This window comes from Cataglyphis hispanica, chromosome 16 (genome assembly GCF_021464435.1).
Source record: "Cataglyphis hispanica isolate Lineage 1 chromosome 16, ULB_Chis1_1.0, whole genome shotgun sequence".
Classification (NCBI taxonomy): Eukaryota; Metazoa; Arthropoda; class Insecta; order Hymenoptera; family Formicidae; genus Cataglyphis; species Cataglyphis hispanica.
In genome coordinates, this window is record NC_065969.1 from 5,881,823 (window position 1) to 5,900,623 (window position 18,801).

General features: G+C 32.5%; 3 protein-coding genes across 6 annotated transcripts in view; 2 read left to right on the top strand and 1 right to left on the bottom strand.

The window, feature by feature from the left end:
* Positions 1 to 2,126: 2,126 nt before the first annotated feature.
* The window catches only part of LOC126855455 (tumor necrosis factor receptor superfamily member 4-like), a 35,328-nt gene continuing 18,653 nt past the window's right edge, over positions 2,127 to 18,801 (bottom strand). The window contains exons 2-3 of one of the 4 annotated variants that reach the window (XR_007688235.1): positions 3,783 to 3,882; positions 2,127 to 2,322 (exon numbers count right to left, since the gene is read on the bottom strand). Coding sequence is in view for 1 of the 4 variants with exons in the window: in XM_050603117.1 (XP_050459074.1) it covers positions 18,054 to 18,527 (474 nt within the window). In the remaining 3 variants the exon portion in view is untranslated. Of the gene's footprint in view, positions 2,323 to 3,782; positions 3,883 to 11,938; positions 18,528 to 18,801 lie in introns of those variants that run through there. The other 3 variants (XR_007688236.1, XM_050603117.1, XR_007688234.1) reach the window with 3 other exon arrangements.
* On the top strand, positions 3,879 to 4,734 carry LOC126855456 (thyroid transcription factor 1-associated protein 26 homolog). Its single transcript, XM_050603118.1, has 3 exons — positions 3,879 to 4,024; positions 4,096 to 4,228; positions 4,329 to 4,734. Exons 1-3 carry the CDS (start codon positions 3,907 to 3,909, stop codon positions 4,576 to 4,578), a joined length of 501 nt encoding a protein of 166 aa, XP_050459075.1. The 5' UTR covers positions 3,879 to 3,906; the 3' UTR covers positions 4,579 to 4,734.
* Positions 6,026 to 15,638, top strand: LOC126855451 (AP-2 complex subunit alpha). The gene is made up of 14 exons (XM_050603111.1): positions 6,026 to 6,156; positions 6,829 to 6,916; positions 7,723 to 7,934; positions 7,996 to 8,189; positions 8,302 to 8,533; positions 8,612 to 8,720; positions 8,805 to 9,448; positions 9,522 to 9,653; positions 9,764 to 9,961; positions 10,044 to 10,378; positions 10,468 to 10,736; positions 10,822 to 10,966; positions 11,054 to 11,261; positions 11,352 to 15,638. The coding sequence occupies exons 2-14, from the start codon at positions 6,853 to 6,855 to the stop codon at positions 11,427 to 11,429; spliced, it is 2,820 nt and encodes a 939-aa protein (XP_050459068.1). The 5' UTR covers positions 6,026 to 6,156; positions 6,829 to 6,852; the 3' UTR covers positions 11,430 to 15,638.

The window sequence follows — 18,801 nt, forward strand, 5'->3', positions numbered from 1 at the left end:
TTCGGGCATGCTCGGCATCTCTCGTGACTACACACGCGGTCGCTCGTTCGCGTAGCGAACATCGTAAAGTGACATTCGAGATGACGATTCGATTCTTAATTTAATTAATTAATTATATTACATTATAATTATTAAATAATATAACATTAATATCGTACATTTAATATTACATTATAATTTATTAAAAATTTTTATAATAATATTATATTATTTCATATTATCATAATCTCTGAAGCCGAAGTATTATTAACGACGAATTGATAAAGACAGACATAAGGAAGCCGTTGCCTACGCTTTGTGTAGGATGAAAAAGAGCGCGTTTGATTTGCCATTTATGGATGTCGCACATAATACGCAATATTTCGTATCTCTTTGTTTTCTAGAAAATTAAAAGAGACAGAAAAAAAATCGGTTTAAAATTATTTAAAATACATAAAGCGTTTAATTGAAAGTACTTGCTGGTTACGCGCGGATTTATGATGTATTCTTTGACCACGGAAAGGGAAAAAAAAAATCGGTTTGATAAAGCGTTTTGAATATGCTAGACTAATTATTAAATTAAAAATATATTAGGAGAGGGCTTTTGATTAATAAACTAATTTTAAAAAAAATTGAGGTTAAAATTATTTTCATTTTAAAACAAATGTGTTATATGAAAACGGGATCTCGCTCTTCGAATTTGTTCATATAAATATCGTAAGCGTAGGCGACTCGCAATGTCGGAAAAGATACAAAACGAATCATCATTGCCCTCGCAACAGAACATGACTAATAAACTTACGTTTCCTTATAAACGACCCCCGCGAAAGAACAATCTCTTAATTCCTACGTGCACGTATTTCGATAAAATTATTTCTAAAGGAAAGACAGAAATAAAAGGCTTATAGACGCGTGAGAATAATATTTGTTTTTTATCATATTTTTTACTGTGATTCTTTGGAAAAAATCTATATTATATTTAAAACGGGATTAAATTTTCTGTTATATATATATATATATATATATATATATATATATATATATATATATATATATTTCGAATTAAAACGAATACCAGAATTCGTTAATTGGAAATAATAATTGGAAATAAAAGAATCTAAAGATGATGTAAGATGAGAGTTTAACGAGATACAATGATTGATAATATGATTTTTATGATGCTAATTGATTAATTAGTCTGTGCACCAATTAAAAGGTCTCCTTAAAGTCAATAATGTTCATTGTAAAATGACGAGACATTGACACGGTAATCTATTCGTAACAGCCTGTAATAGCTATAAATGAAAATTTTAATTAAATAAAATTTTCGAAGGTACAACATTATTAAAATTTCTCATAATAAAATAATAGTGATATTTTTTAGAAATAAATTGAACATCGCTATCCTTATCATCAATGATAATAATCTGATTATCAGCCTATATATTAATAATATTGTTTTGTAATGTTTATGCCAGACAAATAGAATTCGTACGATAAAAAAAATTATAAAAGATATATAATTTCGAGCCGATTTTATATATTTTTCAACAATACAACAAAGAACCCCAAAATCGATTTCTTCTTACGTTGCATCTGCCAAAAATTGGCAATGTAGATGATCGGCGTTACGATGAGTCAACGAGTCGGGAATGTTAAAAGAATATTTACATCGTCACGAGAAAATTCTTTTACGGTATTGTGAAACTGACAAGTCGTGTGAGTGACGCCGACGCTATTTCGGCGCTTTGCGTCGTCACGAGTTGTGTTTGACTGAATGGAGCGGTACGTCACTCTCTACGCCCCCTTATTTTTCATATACAGTCCTAACATTCTCCAAGGATACATTCTCGTGAATCAAAATGCCATCTAAAAGTCTTCTCACATCAAACAAATTATTTGAATCAAAGAACGCGGCTAAAAGGGATTTGTGCAATCGCTAGTTCACAACACCGTTCTTAAATTTTCTAAATTCTAAATATTTTTTCATCATTTATTTAATCATAGATAACGTAAAATAAACTAATATATATGACGTATATCTTATACAGTGCGTACAGCAATAAAAGAATAAAAGATACAGATCACGATCAACGAGATAATTGAGGTTGATGCTAAAGTGTGTCAATGTCGGTACGTACCTTACATTTCCAGACAGTGCAACAAGATTTTTTACGAGACAGTTGACTTCCTCTCTCGTTTCTGAAACGAGATCCGATACCAGTGTGTTGACGTCATCTCCGTGGGGGTTTCGCTGATCGATAAAAGGCGTCCTAATATGGATCGAAGATAAGGTCACCGCGTATAATTGCGCTTTTTCGATCGATTTTTCTCGTAACTGTCCTGGTATACAGATAAAGGAATTATTATAAAATTATTATTTGCTTGCAGATTTACGATTAAAAAATAGTTAAAAGTAAATTGATCTTGAATATCATAATTTTAAACAAAAAATAATTTAATGAAATTTTTATAATTTATATTAGTTGTCTGTTTTATAAAAATAACATCTCAAAATTTAATCATTTCGTACGTAGGTTTGATTAAACCATGGATCTGATTACATGATGTCATTGAATGACGCCACGGCGCACGTTAACCTCAAGTTTCATTCGTACTGGTTTGTAATGCCGGTGTCATTATCATTATATGACCGGCGATGACCTCTCGGCATTTGTAGGTCGTTCCGAAGATCGCTCATTACATTCATATAATTAAAATTTAAAAGATGCGATAAAGCCTGATTCTATAAGGGTAAAGTTTATGTTCATGATTGACATTATTATTAATGTATCAAAGATTTATGATAAAATATTATATGAATGTATTTGTATTCTCTATTTCATATAACATAATGCGGAAATTGCTAATCTATTTCTCGATCGTATCCTCGACATTGAATCATGAAGGAACGACGATCGAAATAATCGAACACTCGAAGAATCTCCTTCGAACGGATCTGGCCTCGGATACTATGGCTGTCTCGAATTTTGTCAGCTAATAATAGCTTCGTAGCACATACCAAAGAGCTACTACCTTTTCGACGACGTCAGTTTGCTTGTTTTCCTCGACTATGTATAGGGCTATGAATAATTGTTCAACCTATTATAAATGGAACCAGTTAGTCTTGAAATAAGGAATGCAGAGAAATTTAATTTAACAGCGCGGACGCTATATACACATACACGCGCGCGCGCTAGAGAGGAGAGAGAAAGAGAGAAGAAAAAGTCATTTACGTAAATATTAAAAAATATTAAAAATACAATTTTACAGAATGTAATATTTCATTCCATTTTTTTAATTTTAAAGGTTCTTGGATGTAAACATAATAATTGAAATTATGTACATTACGAAATTGTAAGCATCATTAATAAAAAATGCAGATTGCTAAATAATGTACATATTATACATATATAGCAATCACATTGCTGTTTACCTTCTGATCTAAAGTGAATCATCTACAAATCGCTCAGTCTATAAATCAATTATCAATGTCACTGCCACAAATAAATTTATACGTAATGCGATGACAGGTGCGATCATATATAAAAGAATTGATTATATATACAAATATTACTACACATGTTTCAGATAAATAATATAATAAAAATAATCTCGTTTAAATAATAATAATAATTTTATAATAAAAACTTTTATATAATAAAATAATACTTTTTCAATAAAATAATTTCAAAGTAATAAAATATTTTATAATTATATATATATATATATATATATATATATATATATATATATATATCTTTCTCTCGTAGGTAAAATAAATAACTATATTTTTCTGTTACCATAAGAGACTGTTGACTATCTGCTTCTTATTCTAGCCACAATATTTACGAGGGCGTTAATATACGATGTAAATGTTGGTTTTTCACGTGTGATTGAATACTGGAAAATATTAAAAATAAAAACATGAAAAATATTAAAAATAACAGATCTGCAGAGAAGGAAGAGCATGAAAATGGGAAACGTGAGAAGAAATTTGATAAAAGGAAATACAGATTACAAAAATATAGCAATAAGTATAAAAGTATGTATATGATATATCCATCAAATGGGTTATTTTACTATTTTTTTTTAATATTCATTTTTTTGCATTAGTCAATCAGTGGGAAGAAAAAAGAAAGAAAGCTGTGTTACGTGGATATTACAAGGAACTCAAAAAGGATCAGCAGAATTCTTCACAAACATCATCAAATTTAAATCATGCATCCAAGAATACAAATGAGATAAGGTATACATATGTTCAAGATCAAGTTAGAATCTGACATAAATATTGATATTGATATTGAAATTTTGATTGATTGATTAAATGTATTTATCTCTGTAAACAGCAACTCAAAAAATAAGAGTTACGCCTTTTACAAAGCCAAGCGGGAATACAAACGCAAGCAAGAAGAAAAGAAGAAAAGGATAGAGGAGGCCATTCGTGTAAAAACGGAACGAGAAGAAGCCTTGAGAAAATACAAGCAGAAAAAGTTGCATAATTTTAAGGTGTTATCGAAAAAGACGAAGAAAGGGCAACCTGTCATGAAGGGCAGAATAGAGATGTTGCTTGAAAAGATACAGCAAAGTTTAATGTAATCAATTTCCTCTTAAGAGAAAAAAGTTTATAACTTTAATTTATTTGTATCTAGCTAAATAGATTAAATCATAGTAAAAAGATAAAAATGCATTGTACATTGTAACATAATACAATATGTTGTCAAAAAGCAATAAAATCCTAACAGTTGATTTCAAGTCTCATTAAGTTTTTATTAAGAAAAATTGATTTCTAATTTGTTAAACAATTTATACTTGAATTTTGCTTGAAATATTTTCTTTTTTTTTTACATATACACAGACTTGAATGTTGAAAAAATTTTCACATTACTACCTTTTTTTATTAATTTTTGAAAAAAAGTCGATTTTTGATGAAACAATCTTTGTTTTACACAATGCTGTAAGATGATATTAAATATTCGTTTGAGTAAACGAATCACTTCATTTTAGCGATATATATTTCTTTACACTTGTCTTTCGCCAATCGACGCCATATTACTTGGCATCTTTTTACAAGCATCAATATGAAATATGGATAATAAATCTTGATAGTAAGAGTCAAATTTAAATGCTACTAAATATTAAAACCGAAATTTTAGGTAAACCGACACGTTACCCATTACAATTTATTAATTTTCCGTAAATGGCAAATATATGATATTGATGATATATACATTGAAACTGATTCTTTTGATTTCAAATATCTACGAATCATGTCAAACAAGTGGGTATGTAATTTCTCTTCCTCTCTCTGTAACAATCTACATATTTTTTATATTACAACTATACCTGCAATGATTGCAAACTGGAATATGGGAAGCAGTTTCGCACAATGGTTTGATAAAACGGATTAAAAAACAGCCAGACGAGAGAATTAAAACGGGAAGCGGCATTCTGTCGCACCGTATTAACGGTGATCAATCAACTGCCGAGCTCAAAATACAAATTTTTTAATCTTGCGAAGTTACGAAATTTAGTTACGAAATGTTTTTGTGTGTGTGTGTGTGTGTGTTCCGTATCTAAGATAATAATTTTTTTTTAAATAATCTCACAAAGAAAAAGAGAGAGAGAGAGAGAGAGAGAGAGAGAGAGAGAGAGAGAGAATAATTTGATCGAAATAAAAGGCATTTTCTTTTTTATTCCTAATTGTTAAGATAGTACGAGAAGAAAAAACAGATATTCCATTTCCGGTTCATTCTGGCAAGTTCAAAATTCGTACCTACTTTCAAGCGATAAGGAGAATATAGCGTGATATAGATCTTAGAAAATAAATTGCTATCAGTTTTTTTTCGTCGCAAACTTTTCGTAGAGAATCGATTGCAATTTACTCACGGATGAGTAGAAACGCCCCTCCACGAGTTTCACCCGCGTGTCCTTTCACGGCGATCAATCGTTCGTAGTGGCAAAGTACGTTCAAAATATGAAATTCCACGCGCCAGTACGGATTACGCATGCGCGCTGGCATTTTGACGGGTAGAGCCCGTCATCCGTCAGAGCTAGTCGACGGTTGCAAATGGCGACAGCCACGAAGTCTCTGGCACGGGTCCGCGAATAGTTCCACGCCTACCGTGCGCCCCGCGACCGAGCCGTGCGCGAACGCACAACCCCCAGCCCAGACCGGTACGTAGATCAAGCGAACTCCAGCGAAATCCACGATACCGAACGGATTTCGCGGGACTGTAAAATCCGGCGACGCGACCTTCCCCGCGACAGCTCGCCAAGAGGAAACGCGTACTAGCTTCGTTCAATCTTTCCTATTTCAAAACGCTCCGATCGATCGATACGATCCTCCCGCGTTTCTCAAACGTCGACCAATCCATCGCCGATTCCTCGATGATCACACGTACCGTCTCCCGAAAACGAGATCGGTTCGGATCGCCGCTGTCAAAGACGGTCGACATTCAGCGGTGCAGGTCGCGCCGGTTTCGACTCCCAGACTCCGAATTTTTCATGTCGGGCGAGTTAATCGTGATCACTCGGCTTCATTATTTGTACTTGTTCGCTTTCCCAAACACCGCTGAGCAACTGAATTTTACTCTGTCGCGGATGGCACACTTGCCGATGATACATCTGGAGGAAAGGAAGAGTAAAATAGTTTTGTGATTGTAGAAACGATGGGCGTGTAGAAAGATACGATAAGAGTGACCACGCGTCTCGTTAATCCGTTGCGTCATGCTATTCTTAGTGCGCGAAACAAATACCAATTACAATATATTTACATTGGATCGTGTGCACATCTCAGATTGGAGGGGACGAACGTTGAGTATCTTTATAGCTTGATTTCATTCACAGGTAGTTTTAAGCAAACGAGGCAGAATGCCGGCCGTTAGAGGAGATGGTATGCGTGGATTGGCCGTGTTCATATCGGATATCAGAAATTGTAAGCAGTTTGACATTATAATTTATACTGTAATATAAGTTTTTTTCTAATTTTTACAATGTGTAATGTGCAATGTCTATGTAAATATAGACATTACAAATCATTATTTTCAACTGTTGCAAATTATTTTTTTTCTTTATAAATATATATTGATATCTTTTATATTTTAAACTATTAACGGAATGCTATTCAACGAGTGATAACGTGCCATTGAAATAGCAGGCAAAGTGTCACAGAGATGAGCAGGAGAAAGGGGGCGGAGTTCTGATACAGGCCTATCTTATTGATAGAGCTTGACTCTCAAATATCAATCTGTGACACATTGGTATCATTATAGTTAAAGATTTATTTAAAAAATACATATGCAAACCCTTTTAATATATTTATAAAGTAAAAAAGTATAATATTATATTATATAGTTTATATATGTGATTTATTTACTTCAATTATCTTTATGTCTGATATTTTTGATTATATATTGTACATTAATGTACAATATATAATCAAAAATACATAATACGTAAATAATAGATAAAAGGATTGTCCTTGATACAGTAAGCCAGTTGGCGTAATGCCATTAATTCTTCTATCAAATATTTCTATCAATATGTTACTTCTGATTAATATTTGCATAAAAATATATATGAAAAAAGAAAGAAAGAAAATTTTATCTTCTCTTAATATATATTTTATTTTAAACCAAGCATTGTCATTAATAATTATAATTCTATAATCTTATTTAATAAAGAAAAAGAAGCTGTAGAGAATATGTTTTCTCTTTTTCAAATAACATACCAATTTATTAGGTAAAAGTAAAGAGGCGGAAATTAAAAGAATTAATAAGGAATTAGCAAACATTCGCAGTAAGTTTAAAGGAGATAAAACACTTGATGGATACCAGAAAAAGAAATATGTTTGCAAGCTGCTGTTCATTTTCCTTCTTGGTCATGATATTGATTTTGGACATATGGAAGCTGTCAATTTACTTTCATCAAATAAATATTCGGAAAAACAGATTGTAAGTATAATTGTTCTTATCATCTGCTGTGTCTGCATAACAATATAAAATTACTTTCTAGGGTTACCTTTTTATATCAGTCTTAGTGAATACCAACAGTGATTTGATTAAATTAATTATACAAAGCATAAAAAATGATCTTGGCTCGCGCAATCCAATTCATGTCAATTTGGCGTTGCAATGTATCGCTAATATTGGTAGCAAGGAAATGGCGGAAGCCTTTGGTAATGAAATTCCAAAATTGCTTGTCTCAGGGTATGGTGTAATATTTGTATTAATATGTAAAGATCATGTTAATTAATCAATTTATAGTTATCAGATATATTAGATTTTCATTCATTCTTCAAAATTAATATTTGTTCCCTAGAGATACTATGGACGTTGTAAAACAAAGTGCTGCATTATGCCTGTTACGATTATTACGCACTGCGCCCGATGTTGTACCTGGCGGCGAATGGACGTCGCGCATAGTTCATCTCTTAAATGATCAACATCTGGGTGTTGTAACGGCCGCGGCATCGCTCATAGATGCTCTTGTAAAAAGAAATCCAGACGAATACAAAGGTTGCGTCAGTCTTGCAGTTTCAAGATTAAGTAGAGTAAGTTGCCAAAGTATAATTGACCCATGTATATAGAAAGGGGAATATTATTATTTAACATTTCTTGTACAATTGTAGATTGTCACATCAAGTTATACAGATCTACAGGATTATACATATTATTTTGTACCAGCCCCATGGTTATCTGTCAAATTATTACGCTTGCTGCAAAACTATACACCACCAGGTATTTAATTTATGTATGAGATACGATATTATATTTGAAAACCCAGTAAGTTGCATATCTACACTCACATTCATATTATTGCAGCTGAAGATCCAGGTGTGAGGGGCAGATTAAACGAGTGTCTAGAAACAATATTAAACAAAGCTCAAGAACCACCAAAGTCGAAGAAAGTGCAGCATTCAAACGCGAAAAATGCTGTACTCTTTGAGGCTATTAGTTTAATCATTCACAACGACAGTGAGCCGAATCTTCTAGTACGGGCGTGCAACCAACTCGGACAATTTTTATCAAACCGGGAGACTAATTTGCGATATTTGGCACTAGAGTCTATGTGCCATTTGGCTACTTCGGAATTCTCGCATGAAGCTGTAAAGAAACATCAAGAAGTCGTCATATTGTCGATGAAAATGGAAAAAGATGTTTCTGTTAGACAACAGGCGGTAGATCTATTATATGCCATGTGTGATAAAAGTAATGCCGAAGAAATAGTTCAAGAAATGCTAAATTATTTGGAAACGGCCGACTATTCAATTAGAGAGGAGATGGTCCTTAAAGTAGCAATTCTAGCCGAAAAATATGCGACTGATTACACTTGGTACGTCGATGTTATTCTAAACTTAATTAGGATAGCAGGCGATTATGTTTCCGAAGAAGTTTGGTATCGTGTTATCCAAATCGTTATCAACCGAGATGATGTTCAGGGTTATGCTGCGAAAACCGTCTTCGAGGTAAAATACATTTTTTTTCTTTTGCTAAAATTATTCTAGCTATTTTAGGCATATATTATGCGTATTGTTGTAGGCATTACAAGCGCCAGCTTGTCACGAAAATATGGTTAAAGTTGGTGGTTACATACTTGGAGAATTCGGTAATCTCATTGCTGGTGACTTGCGGTCTTCTCCAGCTGTCCAGTTCCAGCTCTTACATTCCAAAGTAAGCGTTCGTCCAATATTAAGCAAACAATATATACTATATTACAATATTATATAACAATATTACTAAGAATATATATGTAACAAATATACACTCTTTCTTTTGCATAGTATCATTTGTGCTCTCCTATGACTCGAGCATTACTGCTTTCGACATACATAAAATTTGTCAATCTGTTCCCTGAAATTCGAAGTCAGATTCAAGATGTCTTCAGGCAGCATAGTAATCTACGTAGTGCAGATGCTGAGTTGCAACAGCGAGCATCGGAATATTTACAATTGAGCATCATTGCCTCAACTGATGTTTTGGTATGTAATATATACAATAAATAAAAAAAGATATATAATAATACATAAGATTTGTAATCAGAGTTACTTATATTTTTTGTAGGCTACTGTATTGGAAGAAATGCCGGCATTCCCCGAAAGGGAATCTTCTATCCTTGCGGTTTTAAAGAAGAAAAAACCGGGTCGTGTACCGGAGAATGAAATTAGAGAAAGCAAGAGCCCAGCACCAAACACTAATCATCACACTGAAGCTCCTACTACTGTTAGTGTCGCAGCAGTTAATAATTCCTCCGCCGATCTACTGGGACTGTCAACCCCACCTTCCTCTCAGCCATCTAGTAACACAGGTGTTCTACTTGATGTTTTGGGAGATATCTATAATATGCCAAATAAAGTCGGTGCTACCAATGGTACTCAAAATACATACAATCCTAAGAAGTAAGATATATCACAATCAAATATTTTGATATAATTCAAATATTGGGCTATATATCTGAATTTATTATTATCTTGACTTTATTTCCCAGGTTTGTTTGTAAGAATAATGGTGTCTTATTTGAGAATGATTTGATACAAATCGGTGTAAAATCAGAATTTAGGCAAAATCTTGGACGCATAGGCCTTTTCTATGGAAACAAAACACAGTACGCATTACATAGTTTTCAGCCACAGCTATCTTGGACAGATGAGAATCAAGCAAAATTAGCCGTACAAGTAAAACCTGTTGATCCTATATTGGAGGCTGGTGCTCAGATCCAGCAAATGATCAATGCAGAATGCATCGATGACTATAATGGTATGTTATTTTGATATTTTTCCAGATCTCTAATAATCAGTAGCCTATTTTCTTTATAGTATTCATACTTTTTTTTTATTCGCAGATGCGCCAAGCATGATTATCTCTTTCATTTATAATAATGTGCCACAAAAAATCACAATGAAGTTACCATTAACAATTAACAAGTTTTTCGAACCGACGGAGATGAATGGGGAATCATTTTTCGCAAGATGGAAAAATCTTGGCGGGTATGAAATATATATAATACAATCTACTTAGTTAAAAAAAGAAGTATCAATTTAGATTGGTTTATCGAATATTAAATTTGTTTTCAGAGCGAATCAACAACGATCACAAAAGATTTTCAAAGCGCAGCAACCGATGGATTTAGCACAAGTACGTACAAAATTACAAGGTTTTGGAATGCAATTGCTTGACGGTATTGACCCGAATCCTGATAATTTTGTCTGCGCCGGTATTGTTCATATGAGAGCACAGCAAGTGGGTTGCCTATTGCGTCTTGAGCCTAATAAGCAAGCCCAGGTAACTTGTCAAATTCTTGAAAGATTTAAACTTACGATGAAATTGTGTGCATATATTTTATTTAATTATACATTTTCTTTGCACTTGTAGATGTTTCGTTTAACAGTACGTTCAAGTAAAGAATCAATGTCGGTAGAGATCTGTGACCTGCTGGTGGACCAATTTTAAACGGCCTAGCAGGCGTAAATGTCATCGAGAAATTAGTACTGTCTCGTGAGAGGACATATCATTATCGAAAAAGAATGTCATTCTCGCGTGTCGTTTAAAAAGATACTGATGACTATTTATTAAGACACATTTGCGTTGTACCCAAGCTTACACTCATAACGCTCTTGTATGAAATCTATATCTTCGTGTAGGTAGTTTTGTGTCACTATATATCGTTTTATCGAAGAGACATATATTTGAATCAGAATTATCAAAATCAATCACGTACAGAAAGAAAAAAAGAACATAAACTGGTTATGGTAGGCAGTATTATCTCATAATTGAAGATATGTAGATTTGTATGGATATATATCTTATATCTTATATACAATCTATATAATTTGTGCAAATGAAAGAGAGCCTGCTGGAGAAAGAGTTAAACAGAGAAGGAAAAAAATCTAGATATTTTATAGTTATGATTATATATGTATTATAGAATCACTCGAGCCACATTATAGAAACAAAGAATGTTTTTTTGTTTTTTTTTTTATTTAATTTTATAATACATATTTACCTCTATATCGTTACGATTTGTATAACTCTTAATATCGGTGAGTCATTAAGATCAGATCCTTGAAGCTAGAATATTTCTCTCTGTATGTGAATGTCTCCTTGTTGCATCATTTCGTATCCATGCATCATAAGTTCCGTTTAGATTCACGAATTCGCATCGATATTTCGCTATGAGATTGTCGCGAGCGAGAGTAGATTTGGGCACAATGACTAGTTGTATAATATTAGCTGTTTATCGGATAGATATATCCTTAGAATTAACAGCTGCAATTTAATTATTGTATAATTAGTAGAATTTATATTTAATTGCGCTCTATTCTAATCTTGATTTTGATTAATATTCTAGATTTTCTATATATTATTGATATTGATATTGATATATGATAAATCCATGGCTGGTCATTTTTATGTTTACAAAATGATTGCAGTGGGTGGTATGTTATAATCTTAGTATGTCATTAATTGAAATCTAAATCACAGAGTAATGATTTGTAGTTGTAGAAGTATGTTTACTTATTTTGAGAATTTTACGTAAGATGTATATTTCAATAGAGTATATACTCTGTACAGGTAATATTTGAAGTGTGTTTTGCGAAATGCGTTTTATAATATTAACAATGGAAAGAGCAGCTCTAAATATGATTTTAAATGATAAATATCGCTTTATAATGATCAGTGAGATATTACCGATCTTTATAAAGCTTTACACAATTGTACATATAAAATTTGAATTAATTACAAATGGCTATAAACATTTACGAGAACTACATATGCACTATTTGTAGCCGTACAAGCTCAAATTTTTTTCTTACTCTCCATTTATGTTTTATTTTTCAGGAAAGTAAGATGTATATTTTTCATATTCATATGTAGCGTATCCTTTCCCCATATTTCTAAGTCCTTATTATATTCTTCCTTTTTTTCTTAGATTATATTAGTCACATATTTTGGCTAGTAATGGTCGAGAGGACATGGCATTATCAGATTTTTTTTTTTTTTTTAACTTGATTTATTGTGCATAATGGAATTTTATTATAATTATCTTTTTCCCTTTTCTATCATTACTATTTTACGATACGCGACAGAATTTGAATATTTTACTGTTAGGTTTTTTTATTGTGTAATCAATGCTAAATCATAAGTAATGTAAAAAAGGCATAGGCGTTTTACATTTTCTCTCCTTTCATTCTTGTGATTAATATTTCAAAAGCTGTTATAAAGGAATAATGATTTTTTGTAATCTACAAATTCTATATAATATGTGTTTTGCTAAAAATTTAATCAACGCTTATAGCACTGGCGCACCGAAACACATCTAAAAATATAAATTATTGTCGGTGTAACAATTTGTTGTGTGGTGTCGTTAACAGATTTTTTTTTAATGTACATGTAATATATGCAAATTTTATAATTTATATTGTATGTATGTCAATGTGATGTATATTTTTCATTCATAGTTTTTTTACAATGTTATAAAAATTATATATATCTAATAATGTACTAATTATCAAACATTTTGTAATTTTTATCAATATATATATATATATATATATATATATATATATATATATATATATATATATTGCACGCAACTTTTTTTAACGAATCTCATAGTATAAGTTTGTCATTTTATCGAGACTTGTTCTTCCGAAAATTATGAATAAAAAAAAATAAACGAACTGATTGACATGAACCTTCGACCGCCACTATCGACTACCAGTCATGGATTTGCGAGAAAGATTATAGATATTCGGTAAAATTATGTTTTAAGAAAACCAACGAGATTTATAATAATATCCTTTTATCTTTGCGTTCACGCTCGTTTATTATAATATAGAGGTGAAAACCACGTGTTTTGCGCTTAGATTTAAAGACTCGTACATGATTCGACGCTTTAAAAAAATTATTACGAACACAAATAAATGAAGTTGAAGTTGTTGGCAATGTTAAAATCAAATCACGTTAGATAAGCATTATGCAAAAAATTTACGCGAATTGATGAATCGTGTGCGGGCCATTTAACATTCAAATGAAAGTTACGTTAATATATATGCAATATAAATATATATACATACCTTCATATATATATTATAAATATAGGAATTATATATTAAGAGAGAAATGTGTGTGCGAAACACAATTGTTAGATTATTATGCGGCGATGCGATCCGATCAACCGGCGATCGAAGCAATCAATGTCGATACGATTCGATATTCGAACACAATGTACAATCGAATATTCGTAATTCGAATATCTCGAATGGTACTACTCGTGTAATTTTCATTGTTACGCCTACTGTAGAATTTACGGGATTAGTTGGCCAATTGAATATACTCGCAAAGTCAGATGCGACGTAATATCAAAAATTTCTTTTTAAGTTTTTATGCGCATTAAATTATTTGTAGAGCCTATTTCTTTCTATTTCAAGATTATTTCACAATATTATCGGGATATTTCAACATTCGGATATTCGAATGTATAACATCTTAAAAATATTTCTTTGATCGCGAAAGAAATTAAAGGGAGTGTTTTTCATGTGTCCCATGAAATATCTTCTCGCATTGTCATCCTCTGTCGTTGTCTCTTCTTCATTACGGTCTAATCGTGTACAGATTTAAAGGAGAAATTTAAAGGAATTGTAGGAATTTAATAGTAGACCCTCTCTATTGTGAACCAATTCCCCTGCCTTCCAAAAAAAGAAAAAAAAAAAAACAGTCGGCGAGTGGAAAAGAGTAATTATCTGCAAAGAACGAGCCGAATGTATCGTATGATAATATTCGTAGATTTTGATTTTTCGTTCTTTTATAATTATCGAGATTATATTTATTGCTTCGTGTAGCATACGCAAGAGTTGTGCCGTGGCTGTTGTTGGCTCCTGACCGTCGCGGCTTTAAAGTCGAATTAGAATTAATGGACGTGTATTGATCTTGATCTCCAGCTGAGTTTGGCTGTTATTTCTCTTGGCGTTCATCTCGCAGCGAATATTGTAACGGATTTCTTTTTGTTCTAGCTATATACATTGTTCGAATATACTTATTTTTTTTTTTTTTTTTTATTACAAATTCATCCTTTGATCCTTCAAATTCCGAGCTTCGAAGAGTTTTAAAAAAGCTTTAAGATAAATTTAAGAAAGTTTGAAAATCGCATTTCAATCTCGTTATGCGAAAGTAATTTTTAGACTCCTGCAGAACGTATATTTATTTACATTTTTCTTTCTCTTCCAAGTATGATTTTAACGATTCTCATCATAAATGTTATTCATAAATGTATATTCATAAATGTTCTTTCTTCCTTTCAGAGTGAAAAGAAAATTACCGATTTATTTTGTATCTGTTTGATTCTCTCGATTCTTTCATTAGTCCGACAATTGCCTCCATTTATTCAAATATATTCGATAGTGTCGCTTCGTTTTATGTAATTGTCAAAGTTATTGCGAACGTTGATTTAATGTGATTAGTGTTATAACATGAAAGTACAAGCAACTATATTAAAGGGGCCACAATCTCTATTCAAGAAATGCGTCCTATGTTTGCTGTTTATTGAATGAACTTTTCCAAAGTTATGTTCCTGAAAAATGTATCTTCATACGAACGTAACAATTAAATATACGATAAAGGATCGAAATGGTATGATGAATAAAGCGATAGAAATGTTTAGATAGTGTTTCATTATATGACATATTTACAAATAACTTACTCATAAAAGTGTAGTATCAAGATAAATTAATAGTATTATTTGATATATTTCTTTCATAGCGTTATAATTTAAGCCACATCTGGCTGATCTATCCAATTGCGTGTAACTTGACATTTGTTTACTTACGCATACATGTGTTTATTTGACTATGAAATTTGCTAATATATGAAATAACAAACGTTTCATGATTCAAGAAGTAATTAATACACAAAATATTTGATTAGATATGCAGATACAACAATGGATATTGATGTTATTCGAGTATTTTCTGTGATAATGTATCGTCTCGTGGCGAAGTCCGCGTGTAAATTATCTTATCAACGTATCTAGATTTAGACAATAAGCCATGTTGGCTTGTATAATCTCATTTGTATTTGTCGTTTCATTCAATGTTAGATACAATCGTCTACTCTGAATTTCACATTTATGTATAAAAACAAAAATATATAGATAAAATTGAGTCGCGTTTAACTTTAAATGCACACTAAGAATGCGAGCTTTTATATAACGATATTAGAGTCAACTTAATTCGCCGAATTGCTAGTCCTATCAGTTTTATCAATTGCGCGACACTTAAGGGGATTAACCAATGAGAATTAATTGAATATCAAATTGTTATAAGTATAAATATCGAATTGCTATTAAGTATAAATATCGTCAAATAAATAAAAAAAACGATATATATATATATATATATATATATATATATATATATATGTCTAATTCCGAAAATATATTTGTTCGTAAAATATTTTTTGGAATATCTTGCATATATAAATAGTTTATTTGTAATTTCCTTTTATCTATTGTTTTATCCTTAATTTTAAATATACTGGATGAACCAATCGTGACGTATCATTAAAAAGATGAAAGTCAAAATAAAATAAAATAGGTATACTTTGGCTTCTCTATTTTTGATAAGTGACCCACAGCGTTCTCGTTTCGAAAATAATTTCTGGAAGCTTAACGCGCTGTTGAGAACCGATATAATATTATCTACTGAAATCAAACGAGAACATGTGTCGACGAAACTTTCATCTTAAACGTATCGAACTTGGCACATTCTCGTTTATCGATATGTATAATCAGTTCTTTCGAGTAAAAAAAGCCGTAGATGGCAATCTTCAAAATTAGGATATATATAATGTATCAATTAGAGATGAGCATTACCTATCTAACGAAATAAGAGCATAATGATATCGAAAGGTCTTTGGAAATGTTATAGCATCAAAGTTTATTCACACCGCAAGTTTGTGTGTAGTAGACAAAAAGATCTATATCCGTAAACAGAACTGTATATGTACAAATAATATTAAAAAATGTAAACGGCCATATTGAATAGCAACATGGACATTATAATTTGCAGCGCTCGCTTGTATCTTATTTAAATCACATCTGCTGATGATCGACCCAAAAATGCCGAATATTTGACAGGAATATCGAATTCACCGGAGACACCAAAATGCTTTTCGATGAAATGGAAAATAATAATCAAAAACTAAATGCGACCTCTGACATCTGCATTACGCGTCGCGCTAATCCCAAATGAAACTCGAAAGACCGCATTTACGTGGATTCGAATATATCGATTAGTTATAAGTATACGAGCTTTTCATCAATCAATGGTAACAGCGAGTTTTCTACGCATATATGTGATATGTGCAAAATTTATATATTCAAATGCACGAAAAATATAATCACAAAAATTTTCATAAAAATATATTCTAAAATTCAAAAATGGCTGTATAAAAATTTCGATATAAAAGCTGGAAAATAATCTGTAGCACCTATACGCAGATAACGTTGAATTACATTAAATATTTTATTACGATATATATGCGACGTAGACCTTAATATTGAAAGAATAATCATTTACTCGTATAAGAGAAAAGAAACTTTTTTATATGCTACTTATACTTGATATTGCTAATTATACTTGGAATATAGAGAGCTTTTTCCATTTGTTGCATTGTACGATGCAGAATAATCGGAATTCCTCTGTGTGTGTGTGTGTGTGTATAATGGATGAACAAGAGAAAATAATATATTTCCATTTGAATGCAAACCGAACATTGTACCGAGATCGTACGCTACTTCTCAATCAAATATCAATTCTCTTAAATATTAATTGACTAGTATTAAAAGATGGATATCGAACATACATACATTATTCCTCTAATTTTCTATTTTCGAATCTATCAGATTTTATATTCTGCGTGATCCGCTTATTTCTTGAGTATTCTAGTTCAATCTTTCGAAAATCTTGTAACAACTGAATAATACTGTTCCAAAACCTTTTGTTTCCATCTTATCCGCGATGAACGAAGAATACGTACTCTAATACATTTTATTCAGAATTAGAATTCATATGATAATTAGATTCTCGATAGATGCTTTGATCGAGCGGCCGATTTGTCGCTTAGGATAGCCTCCACGTCTCTCTCGAGTATCTGCTCCCTGTCGTTGAGCTGGAAACGGTACGCCGGTTCGTTCACCAGCACGCTCTCTTCGGCGGTGTTTCGCGCGTCCTCCGGTGCGAGGAAGAACCTCGCGCGACCCTCACACTTGCGCCGATAATCGGGATTGTCCGGCATTGGACGATGACAGGAGTCGCAGACGGTGTCGGTGCGCGAGGTACACGGATGTGCCTCGTATAAACCCGGGCCGCATCTGGCGCAGTTCCAGCAGGGCTGAGTGCCGTGATGCGGGCTGTACGTGCCAGCGGGACACTTTCCGCACACGGTGTCGCGGCCGCGGGCGCAGCGGCTAATCACGCCCCAGCCTGGACCGCATCTGCTGCAGTGCGAGCCGTCCCGGTGGTGCCTGATGTGAGGCTTGCCTTCACCCGTCTGGAATCGTACAGAGCGGCAGATGGTTAGTATAGTAGCCCCGAGTCTGAATCGACAACAGACGTCGACAAGGCTCGTCGAAGATGTGTTGTAATCTTTCAGATCGGATTTCAGAAGCGAAAATTGTTTGCACAATCGATCCCGGACGATTTTCTAAATAATATTGGTGAGTTAATTAAAGCTGCATTATATATGCATCCAGATTGATAAATAAATTCTACAAATAATGTGCTTACATATCATTGTAAAAAGCTGTATATTTTACGTTTAATTA

Bases quoted from the DNA above. Each gene is read 5' to 3' on its own strand.
- LOC126855456 (XM_050603118.1), top strand. From the start codon at position 3,907: ATGAAAAATATTAAAAATAACAGATCTGCAGAGAAGGAAGAGCATGAA. The intron at 4,025-4,095 runs GTATGTATATGA...TTTTTGCATTAG, and splicing joins ATATAGCAATAAGTATAAAA to TCAATCAGTGGGAAGAAAAA. The intron at 4,229-4,328 runs GTATACATATGT...CTCTGTAAACAG, and splicing joins AAGAATACAAATGAGATAAG to CAACTCAAAAAATAAGAGTT.
- LOC126855451 (XM_050603111.1), top strand. From the start codon at position 6,853: ATGCCGGCCGTTAGAGGAGATGGTATGCGTGGATTGGCCGTGTTCATA. The intron at 7,935-7,995 runs GTAAGTATAATT...ATTACTTTCTAG, and splicing joins AATATTCGGAAAAACAGATT to GGTTACCTTTTTATATCAGT. The intron at 11,262-11,351 runs GTAACTTGTCAA...TTGCACTTGTAG, and splicing joins AGCCTAATAAGCAAGCCCAG to ATGTTTCGTTTAACAGTACG.